At 34.1% G+C, this 12,128-nt stretch overlaps 1 protein-coding gene across 1 annotated transcript; it reads left to right on the top strand.

Moving 5' to 3' along the window:
• The first annotated feature begins 1,004 nt into the window (after positions 1-1,004).
• Positions 1,005-11,512, top strand: LOC137811648 (transmembrane 9 superfamily member 2). The gene is made up of 7 exons (XM_068613452.1): positions 1,005-1,360; positions 1,577-1,617; positions 1,993-2,578; positions 2,687-2,824; positions 2,952-3,108; positions 3,220-3,704; positions 11,029-11,512. The coding sequence occupies exons 1-7, from the start codon at positions 1,209-1,211 to the stop codon at positions 11,246-11,248; spliced, it is 1,779 nt and encodes a 592-aa protein (XP_068469553.1). The 5' UTR covers positions 1,005-1,208; the 3' UTR covers positions 11,249-11,512.
• Positions 11,513-12,128: the final 616 nt, after the last annotated feature.

The following is a 12,128-nucleotide window of genomic DNA, read 5'->3' as shown; positions in this document are numbered from 1 at the left end:
TCTGAGCATGGAAAGTGACTTTCTTTTGAACCATTCATAAAAGGTGACTTCACACTGTTGTTATCACCCAATCACCAATTCAGCAAAACGTGCCCCTTTTTATCCCATTTTATAATGCTACTCTGCAGGTGAGTTCAATTTTTATTTATTCATTTCAAATATTTATGTTGGCTCCCTCCACTTTTGTCCTTAGAAGGAAAAAATAAAAATTTAATTATCTTATTCGTTTCAATATTTAAAATAAATATTCACTTTGGAAAAAAATAAAGATTTAATTAATTTAATTTTAAAAAAAATTATAATACTAAATTGAATATTGACCAAATGTAAAAACGAATAAGATAATTAAATAAAAAATAAAATGAAAACAAGTTCATAACTTAAGAACACAAATCTAAGAACCTTCATTTGAAATGATCTTATTTGGAAAACCAAACATCACTTGTGATTAATGAATAATTTTCATTTCTTAGAGGAAACAGAACTAATTGTCCACTGGGCAAATAGAAAACATAATTTTCGCACTCTCTCACTCACCTAACTAACTTTATTAATCAAAAGAAACAAACTTGTGTATCTTTTCTCATCAACAATAAAGATTTAATAAGAATTTATAAAATTAAAAAAATGATATATCGAATGATACATGCTTTATTTTACAAATTAATTCGTTAATCACACCTGAATGTTCTCTATTTACTACAATTTTAATCGAGTAAGTAGAAAAAGACCATCACTTTGGAATAGATTTTTCTAGGGGCATAAAAATAGATTTTTTTGGAAAACTAATTTTCTACGTATGTTTTTAAAGAGTAAAGCAATAATTATATTAAATTCACACACTATAAACATATTTAAACCTTGTTAATATTTAGAACTTTAAAATTTAAAATTTTGAAACTAATATTATTAAATAAGTTGAATTTTCCACAAGAAAATATGTATTGAAATTACTTTTTGATAATGATTTGAGATTAAATAATAGTTATCTAGGAGGATATAATGCATAGAGTCTTGAATATAAAAGGGAGAAAATTAATTTTGAATAGTGGGAAAAGAAAAAGAAAAAGTAGAAACATTGTTTTTTCTTAAAATAAATAAATGTGGTAATTTGCGTGAAAATTGTAGTGAATAAATTGGTTGCTGGTTGTCCTTATTTGTTTCTCTATCCATCTATCTGATCTGATTGTGAGTGCAGATCAAGAGCAATGGGAAGGAGCGGGTTGGCTTTGGTTCTCGCGATTCTGATCTCTTTGCAGGGAACAATCCTCGTCAGATCCGATGCCTCCGATCACCGTTACAAGGAAGGAGACCACGTTCCTCTTTACGCCAACAAAGTTGGTCCCTTTCACAACCCAAGGTTCGTTCATTACTTCTTTCGCTCGATCCCATTTCTAAACCAACCCCATCAACCCCTTCCTCCTCCAGCACTTTCTTTCCACCCTTTAAGATTCTGGGTCGTCGTCAAAATCTGATCTTCTTTTCAATTTCATGCTTTGTTATGTTCGATTGCAACGTAGTGTGATACGAGGTTGTCATCTTATTGTTCTGATTTCTCATATTTGGCTGGTTTCAGTGAAACTTATCGGTACTTTGACCTGCCATTCTGTGTAACAGGTAACTAACTATCTGAATTTATTTTGTTTTTCAGCTTTTGTTATTTATTTCTTCCTTAATTGACACTTTGTTATTTGATTTAGTCAAAGCTATTCATCCAATTTTTAATACAACTGTGATGACTCATGATGGAGTTTTAACGTGTGATTTTTTAGTTTAGTTTTAGTGTTTCAGTTTTAGAAAGGGAGATCATACTGGATTGCTTTTTTCCTGCTATTAGTGTATTGTGTTCTTGGTTAGGTTATGTAGTTGTTGAATTGAACCATCTGGACAAAATAAATGGGAGTTTGTATGTAGCTATGTTTAATGTATTTTGTATACTTTTATGGGTTCTTAATATGTGCAATCGGAAGAATGAATACATTTAAATGTCAGGTAACGAGAAAGAAAAGACCGAAGCTCTTGGTGAGGTGTTGAATGGCGATCGGCTTGTTAGTACTCCTTATGAACTTGATTTCCGAACAGAGAAAGACGCTAAGCTTGTATGCAGTCGGAAGCTCAAAAAGCAGGAAGTTGCTCAGTTTCGAGAAGCAGTTAAGAAGGACTATTATTTCCAGATGTATTATGATGACTTGCCAATCTGGGGATTTATTGGGACGGTTGATAAGGAAGGGAAAACTGATCCTAGCGAGTACAAGTATTTTCTTTACAAGCACATTCAGTTTGATATTCTGTACAACAAGGATCGAGTGGTTGAGATCAGTGCCCGGATGGATCCTAATTCTGTGGTGGATCTGACTGAGGATAAAGAGGTTGATGTTGATTTTAGGTACACAGCAAAATGGAAGGAAACTGATACTCCTTTCGAGAAGAGAATGGAAAAGTACTCTCAATCTTCTTCTTTGCCTCATCACTTAGAGATTCACTGGTTCTCGATCATAAACTCCTGTGTAACAGTGCTTCTTTTGACTGGTTTTCTGGCAACCATTCTCATGCGTGTATTGAAGAATGACTTTATGAAGTACGACTTGCTTACCCATCTGTCGTCAGATTTTCATCTTGTTTACCTATAACATTTCGTCCCTCACCCTCTTTGTTTCCTGTTTTTATCTGCTGTAATTTTCTCCAGATACGCTCAAGATGAGGAAGCTGCTGATGATCAAGACGAGACAGGGTGGAAATACATTCATGGTGATGTTTTTCGGTTTCCAAAGCATAAATCTTTGTTTGCAGCATCCCTTGGTTCTGGTACTCAGTTATTCACACTGTAAGGATCTTATCAGGCTATTTCTCCTTTCTGTGTTGAAGTTTTTGAATTCTTTTTAATCCTCTTTTCATTTTCTATGTTATACACACCAATGGAAGTCATTCTCTGTTTATTTATGCTTGTGCAGTACAATCTTCATTTTTATGCTAGCACTGGTTGGTGTGTTTTATCCATATAACCGAGGTGCTTTATTTACTGCACTGGTGGTCATATATGCTCTCACATCTGGCATTGCGGGCTACACTGCTACTTCCTTCTACATTCAACTTGAAGGGTCTAATTGGGTACATATGAACTCCTTGCTTTGATTGTTGTTAATGGTTTTACTGTATTAATTTGTATAATTTTTATGAAATGAAATTAAATGATTTATACATTTATTTTCTTGTTGGCAGGTTAGGAACTTATTGCTCACAGGATGCCTCTTTTGTGGGCCCCTTTTCCTTATGTTCTGCTTCCTTAACACAGTTGCAATTGTTTATAGTGCAACTGCTGCCCTGCCATTTGGCACAATTTTGGTGATAGTCCTAATATGGACATTGGTAACTTCACCACTGCTTGTGTTGGGTGGTATTGCAGGTAAAAATAGCAAATCTGAGTTCCAAGCACCTGTCCGCACTACAAAATATCCCCGAGAAATTCCACCACTGCCTTGGTACAGGAGTACCCTTCCCCAGATGGCAATGGCAGGATTTCTCCCATTTAGTGCCATCTACATAGAGCTGTACTACATTTTTGCAAGTGTATGGGGCCACAGAATTTATACCATCTACAGCATACTATTCATCGTTTTTATTATTCTGTTGATTGTCACTGCTTTCATCACTGTGGCTCTGACATACTTCCAACTTGCTGCGGAGGATCATGAATGGTGGTGGAGGTGTGTAACTTATCCTATTGCTATCTTTTATAGTTGTTTTAAAATTGAGTGTGTAATATGTATTTCACTAGAAATAATGTTGTCTATGCTTATATCAGTAATCAAGCTAGTTTTTCGTATAGGTCTTGGTTTAAAGGATACAGTCAATGGCTAGGAAAAGAGGGGGGATTTTAAAATAAAGTTTTAGGCATGTACTACTAATATAGTAACAAGAAATGAGTTTTCTATCCTCACTATCGTGTCCACAAAATCTCAAATAAATTCTTTACTCTATTCACACATATTTTCCAATAAAATATTTAAAAATTGTTAATAGAAAATTTAAATTACACTTGCTATTATGGAAAAGTTGTACATTTTTCTCTGCTCTTTTATCCACTTATCACTTTTTTTGGTCTGATTAAGTTTACTCCTCTTAAATGTTGAGATACATATGTAAAGGCTAATTGAATCTATCACACAATTTGTTGTTAATATCATAGGGTTTCATAGGATTTTAGTTATTGTGGTAGGAAAAGGAGAGAATGGAGATTGGATATTCTAAAATTGATATAGGTTTGGTATATGATTTGGTGAAAAACATAGAGCACAAGCCCTCCCTTATACTAATATTGATCATTGTTCTAATTAAATATGGAACCTATCCATGAAAGATGAGGTCGTGTAGGAAACTAATCAAGCAATAACAAAAAAATATGAAAACCAATCCTAATGTATATATAGTAAGGAAATAGGGAAACTAATCCTTAGAGATAATTTAAGATATTATAAGATACAACTGAAATATTGTTAGATCTTTTTTTTATAATTTTTACAGCCGCTTTATACACACTAAACCTTGATGTATTAAAATAAATATGCAAGCACATATTATGCAAGACATGGTTGGATAGGAAACTCAGGGATGCTGGAGATGTCAGAGAGCTGAGTACTGCTAAAGGTAAAGGTATTCAAAGTCAGCAAACTGGTCTGAAGCTGCAAGACCAAGGAGGAAGGGATTTTGTTGGCATGGTCCTTGGTTGACAAATTACAAAGCATGAAGTAATGCTTCTCCAAATTAATCCAAAACAGAAGTTTGAAGCTTGAAACCATAATAAAACTTAGGACACAAAATTTAAATTCAAACTGAGGTTGATTGGTTTGGTCTGCATCATTCACAACTAAGGAGAATTCATCATTGGAATGAGTCATCAATGAGTCAGGATAAATCACCATCAATATGATCCTCAACAGGAAGTTAGTATGATACACATTCAATTCATCACAGTATGACTAATTGGTGAAAGCAAGTCACCACAAAAAAGTCAGTAGTACAAAGAGAAAGTTGTTATGATACATTGGATGGTTTGGAATAGAGATGAGTTTGGAGTGGGTAATTGAGACAAGGCTAAAGCATTTGAGATTGGACATTGACTGGGCTAGTGTCTGAGATTGGAGACCAGCACGGCCAAATCATGTTTGGGATTGAAATCAGGGCTAGGTACAGTCCACCTTTCTCCCCATCAATGCTATATTGGATAAAAGGCATTCAGAACCTAAAACAATGGCAAAGCCAAACAGGCATCTGTAATGCTGAACAGAGACAGAGGACTGGGCCTGACAAGATACCAATGGTTAGGAATAGGATTGCATATGCACAAGAATGTTTGGTTAGATAGATTTTGGGGGTTAGTTGGATCAGATGAGGCCTTATCCGGGTAAAGAGTGCTTAGGTGACTGGTATTGTAGAGAGTGGTGCAGTCAGAGACCCCATACACTGTCATGTGCTGCTGGACATGCATGCAGGGAGAGAAGCGCAGTGCAATGTATGATACATGCCAAATCTAGTCTATGCAAGCATTGGACTTCCTGGACATTAGACATTGGGTGCTTGTATCAATTGATGGCATGCTTGGTCGTGATTGTAAAACGTTTAACTGACAGTGGCAGTAGAAGAGTAGTGGTGATATAGGTCATGGAGGAGGATGGTACCAATCTAATACCATGTTCAAAATTGTAGGGTTTTAGCCTTCTAGTATTGATGGAGCAAAAGGAGATAATTGATAATAACTCTGAAATTGATTAAGACTTTATATTCATGTTACAAAATATAAAGCAATGAGATACTTATCTATACTAACATTAGATTGTAATCCCTATTAAGTAAGGAAACTAATCATTAAATATACAGAAACTAATAATTTAATATAACGAAACAAGGATACTGATCCAAGAGATAATAAGGAATTGTGAAAACTAATCCTAATTCATAATCTTAGATACATTAAATTACTCTAATATAGAATCAATAATTTATCGGATATTTGTAATATATTCTAATATTTAAGTTCCAGTGGCCTTCATCCCACTTACCAGAGTATATGTTCATGACAATGCTGGTTCTACAAAAAATAATATTTGAAAATAACGCAATACTTTGTCATGTTACATTTTTAATGTATGTAATGTTAGTAATGTATATCTATCTGATTGGTTTTCTCTACATCACCTCAAATTTGGGGCTAACAATGGTATTTGGGAGGGGAGTGTCATTTCCTTCCATCTCAAATCCCCATCTGTTAGAATACAAGTAGAAGGAGAAGTTTATTAAGATAGATAGAATATTAATGGGTTAGGGTTAGTTAGATATAAATAAGGGAAGAAGGATAGGAGAGGCAGATTTGTTGTTATTGTAAATTGAGCGTTGGCATTTTGAGAAAGGAAAAATCCTTTCTTAAGGAGAACCCTTGGAGGGGAGATTTCTCTCCTATTCATTGTTCTTTTCATACTGTTCAATAAAATCGATCTTTTCTTTTTCTTTTCAATTCTTGGTTCATAATACCATCCCTTCTCTCTCATTGGCCCTCTTCAAAAATAATATTTAGTTAGTGAAAATAGGTGATATGGTTACCCAACAAGGAGTGGATGACATGTGATGTCATTCATAAGCCTATGAACATATCTTTAGGATTTTATTAAGGTCTAAACTTTGTAAGTTTTTTTATGTTGGTTATTATGCTTTTAATTTTGTAACATGGTCATATTTTGGGCTCTTTACAAAAGGTCTTCTACTTTGAATTTGAACTCAGTTGTGTCTGAGTTAATTTACCAGTTTCTCTTCTCCTTTTTCTGCCTGTCCTTGTTTTCCCCTAGTCTCCTTTTCGATCATGCATTCAGAATCAGTAGTTTAATTCATGAGCTGGCTGCAATTTAGTTTGGGATTTTGAGATTCTTACCATAGATACTTGGAATGTTAATTTTCTGTAAAATGACTATAAATATTGTATAATGACTCGGGTTAACTTAAAGTGGGAAGTAGTGGGATTGATTTAGGGTTTCTTGTTTGATTGAATATATGGAAAGCACATTTGTATCGAGAGTTTATTATCTCCACATTGACTTCCTATTTCCCTTTCATCTTATTGTGTCTACTCAAACAAGCAGACACTTTGTCCATGTGTCTCCCAGGTCACTATAGCAATATACTAACATTAGTTTTCCCACTTTGATTAGAACTAGTGGATTGCATTGGTAAGATTTGATTGATGCTATAATGGAAGGGAATGTGCCTTAGAATATGTAACTTTTCTAGGACTAATATTGCTAATTCATAAAGATAATCTTTTTCTATGGTTGCCTGGAAATAAATATCCTATACAAATGCAACTACAAAATATTTTTGTGAAAAAATGTGTAGGTAGTAAGCAATAATTATGGAATTACTTTTCTTGATCTCAAAAAGAAACAATAAGTTGGTATTTAAAGGAAAAACGAAAAAGGAAATAAATCTCTTGAAATAGAGAAAATGATTCTCTTGAAATAAAGACTCTAAATTAGGTGCAAATCAATCAAATAAACTCCTAATCTCAATCCCTTAATTTTACGAATTTCACCGTCTATATTGTATAGTAAATGTGCAATATTTACACCCATATTTCAACACCTCTCTCAAAAGTGAGTTAAAGCCTAACTCAATCAAGACAAATTGACTTGTAAGGTGAGGATTGTCCTCACTTATATACTGTAAATTGACCTTATTTCTAGTTGATGTGGAATCTCCAACACATCTACTCACTTTGAGACATATACATCTTGAGCATGGAACTAGATACATGTGGATAGTTTGATAGTGGCTCGGTAGTGGGTAATACAGTAGGTCCAACAAACCTCGTTAGGATAAACTCTAATATCATATTAGAAATGAGTTAAAGCCTAACTCAATTTTGCAAAATCGGCTTGTAAGTGAGGATTGTCCTCACTTATATATATATATATATATAGTCGATATGGGATCTCTAACAATATCATCAATCCAACTTGGTTATGGGATTATGGAAGTCTGGTATTGAGTCCTTTTGTCAGCATTTCAGCCACCTGTTGCTTGGACGGACATACTAACTTTCTAATTTTTCCTTAATGAGTGTCCATTTTAACATGTTTTTGTCCTTTCATGCTGAATGAGATTATGTGCAACGTCTATTGATAACTTATTATCACACACAAGAGAGCTTCATGGGTTCCTCCAAATTAACCTTCAAGTCATATAAGATAATTTTTAGCCATAATAACTCACAGACCTAATGCAATGGACCTGAATTCTGATTCTACCGATGCTCTTGCCACCACATTTTGTTTTTTGGTTCTCCATGTCACTAAGTTCCCACTTAGTAAAGTACAATATTCAGTTATTGATTTTCTATCAACAAGAGAACCTGCATAATCTGCATCAGTGTAGGCTTCAAGAGTTGGTCTTTCATTTCTTTTGAATAGTATTCCCTTTCCAAGGGTGCCCTTCAAGTAATGTAAAATTCTTTAAGGAGCTTGAAGATGAGATTCTTTTGATTCATGCATGAATTGGCCGATAACACTCACTGAATAAGCAATGTCTGGTGTGTGTGTGTGTGTGTCAGAGCCAAATTTACTAATTTTTCGACTAGTGTTACATCTTGTCTACTATTGGTTCCTCTTCAGCTTTACATAACTTGTGATTAGGATCCTTTGGAGTTGATAATAGTCTGCACCCAATTTTTCCAGTTCCTACTAGCAAATCAGTTATATAATTTTGCTAAGATATGAAAATTCCCTAGTTAGAGTGACATCAAGGGAGATATACAGGTTTTTAGAAGGGTTAAGACATTTGTAACCTTTATGAGTTGCTAAATAACCAAGAAAGACACATCTAATCTAACAGCTTGGAGATAAAGTTTGTCTCTATTTTGGTTGTGTATATGTACAAAAGTTGTGCACCCAAATATTCTAGGAATGAGGCCATTTGAGATCCTGAAGTGAGGGAAGAAATTGTTTAGGGTTTGAAGTGAACTTTTGTTCTCTAACCTATGTGAGGGAAGTCTATTTATCATATATGCAATAGTGATAACAATTTCTACTTGATAATTTGTTGAAACTTTCCCTTGAAAGATAAGTGCTCGAGTGGTGTTGAGCAAGTGCCTATTTTTCCTCTTTGCCACTCCATTGTGTTAGGGAGTATAGACATATGAAGAGTCCAGGATGATCTCTTTGGATTGAAAATAACTACACAGTTTGGTTGAAATAATCCTTAGCATTGTAAACCTAAATCTTTTATGTTGACCTTGAATTGATTTTGAATCATTGAATGAAAAATGGGAATAACAGGGCTCACATCAGATTTTTTATTAAGCAAATAGAGCCAAGTAAACAATCATCAACAAAAGTTAAAAACCAACAGGCCCCAAAGATATTAGGTATAGTAGATGGTCCCCATATTATTGCTAATGGGAAAAGACATACAAGTCTTTATCTAATTCACAAGACTCACAATTCGATTTTGAGGTATATAGATTATCAAATCAATGGGGAAACATAATTTTCAAAACAGAAAATGATGGATGTCTTGAGTGATAGTAGTACAACCAAAGAGTGTCTTTATTTGATACACTGAGAAGAGACATGGGCTGGTCAGCTTTGGATTCTTAAGATGGTTCTAGGTAGTAGAGCTCATTTATTTCCTTAGGAAGTCCAATCCTACTCCTTGAGTGCTGCTCTTGAAAAAATGCACAAAGATGGGGAAAACATTGCATAGCAATTGAGGTTATATGTTATATTTTTTATGAAGATAAGACTTGTCAAAAGTTTTGGGACATGTAGAACATTTTTAAGAATAAGTTTGGAGGACAAATGAATATCTCCATATCAACTGTAGCTAAAGAGCCATTGGCAACAATAATTTTCCCATTGCTTGGAGATGGGGTGTAAGAATAAAAGAGTTGAGATGAGTATGTCATATGATCTGTAGCTCCTTAATCCATAATCCAAGAGTTAGTGCTATATGAGACACTCATACAAGAAACATTACTCGAGAGCATGATTTGGAGGGTTTCCTGTTTAACCTGTATGAAGGTCTAATGCCTTGGAGTTCACCAGTCTTTTGTGAAAAACTGGAATCTTTTGTTGATTTTGGATCAGACATCATGAAGATGCAAATCAGCAACCAGTAGTTTAATGGGTGATTTTACAAAGAAGAGAAAACTACACTAAAGTTGTTACGTTAAATTGCAACAATTAAGGCTGCACCCTCTTGAAGAGAAAGTGGCAATGAAGGCCGTAGGTGTTAAAAGTAGAGACCAGGGCTGGAGGAAAAACTAGAGCTCTGATTACATTTGAAAAATTGTGTAGGTAATAAACAAATTATAGAATTACTTTTCTTGATCTCAAAAAGAAACAATACATGAGTATTTAAAGGGGAAAAAAAAATCCTAATGAAAGGAAATGAATTTCAAGAAATAAAGACTCTAAATCAGGAGCAATTCTACCAAATAAGCTCCTAATCCCACATCCTTAATTTTAGGGAGGGATTTCCTACAAATCAATCTGTCTTTTGCACAGTAAATGTGCAATATTTCACCCATATTTCAACAATTTTGTTTGCTATTTTTCTTCCGGAAAACATACTGATTATCTGTTGCATTCATGGCCTGGCTAGGTTTTGAGACCAGGGCCAAAATTTTCTAAATTTTGGCCTATCATCTTAAAAGGTCTGGGTTACCTGAGCACTGGCAATGCAAAGCATGGCCCATATATAGACATTTTTGTTCAAATTTGGCAGGAAAGAAATATCAGTGCATGAATTTGTCTCAACTTTGTGTAAACAAACTGTTTTCTTGGTCCAAAATTAAGAAAATATTAAGTAGAGTATTGTGGCATTTCTTGCAACAACAGTTTTTTTCCCTTTTTTGCCAGATTTGTTTTTTAGCCAATAGTAATTATTATTTTAATTATGTCATCAACATTTTTAAGCTAGAGGCACTGTTTAAACTTGAGTCTTCATTTTACTCTCAACTTGATGACATGTTGCTGTGTTTCACAGGTCTTTCCTCTGCGGTGGATCAACTGGCTTGTTCATCTACGGCTATTGCTTGTATTACTACTACGCACGATCAGATATGTCTGGTTTTATGCAAACTTCGTTCTTCTTCGGTTACATGGCCTGCATCTGCTATGGTTTCTTCCTAATGCTTGGTAGTGTAGGTTTCCGTGCCTCCCTGCTTTTTGTTCGTCACATATACAGGTCCATCAAGTGTGAGTAGCTGGTGGCTGAAGGTGTTCGTAAAGTTTATATTATCTGTTAGGTGAAGAGAAGAAAGGTCCATGATTTTTTTTTTCTTTTGCTGTCATAAGATAGGTTATATAGTGTGTACCTGGAAACTAGAGAAGCTTAGACTCCTTTCATGAATTGGTGTCATGCTTTCTCTATAACTGCACAGGCTTGCACTCGAGGAAGTTTTTGGACCATGGAACTTAATCTTTCATTACTGTAGTCACTTAAATTAATTTGAAGTAGCTTGTACTAATTAATTTCTCTGCTCTGAAAATCACCATTTACATTTAGTATCTACCTAAGATATATTCTTTACTGGGTTATAAGGGTGTGGAAATGTGTTCTAGTTACATGCTTTATACCAGCTAAAAGATTGTTTTCAAAAGAAATTGATTTTCATTAACATACTTTTTCTAAAAACTGTTATACACACACATGGATGAACAGAGTAGGCACTTTTAACTCATTTTCACCTTTTCATTTTAATCATTATGGCGAGTTTTGTTTGATGTATAGTGCTAAGGTTCTACACCAAGTGACAATTCATAGTTAGCACACATGATGAATGCATTTTTTAAAAAAATTTAATTGATTGTTCCTTAAAAGAATTTCAGTCATTTATTTTTTCAATTTTTTTTGTTGACAAGGTAGTACTCATATTAAGTCATGTCTAATTCTTTATTGAGGTGAATGTTAGAACATAAAAACAAGTGAAATAATTACTATTTTTAATCTTTGAAAAATATAAGCATTGACATTTAGCTTTTTGAAAACAGAATTTAGATAAATAAATCTGTATTGTTTATTGTTATTGGTACATTAATTCTTCTATCATTCTATGCTAATAACTTCTTTATCAAATAACTAGT

The sequence above is a fragment of the Phaseolus vulgaris genome, chromosome 2, assembly GCF_051622355.1.
Source record: "Phaseolus vulgaris cultivar YP4 chromosome 2, ASM5162235v1, whole genome shotgun sequence".
Lineage (NCBI taxonomy): Eukaryota > Viridiplantae > Streptophyta > Magnoliopsida > Fabales > Fabaceae > Phaseolus > Phaseolus vulgaris.
The sequence above is the reverse complement of the archived record's forward strand: the minus strand, read 5'-3'. Positions and strand labels throughout refer to the sequence as shown.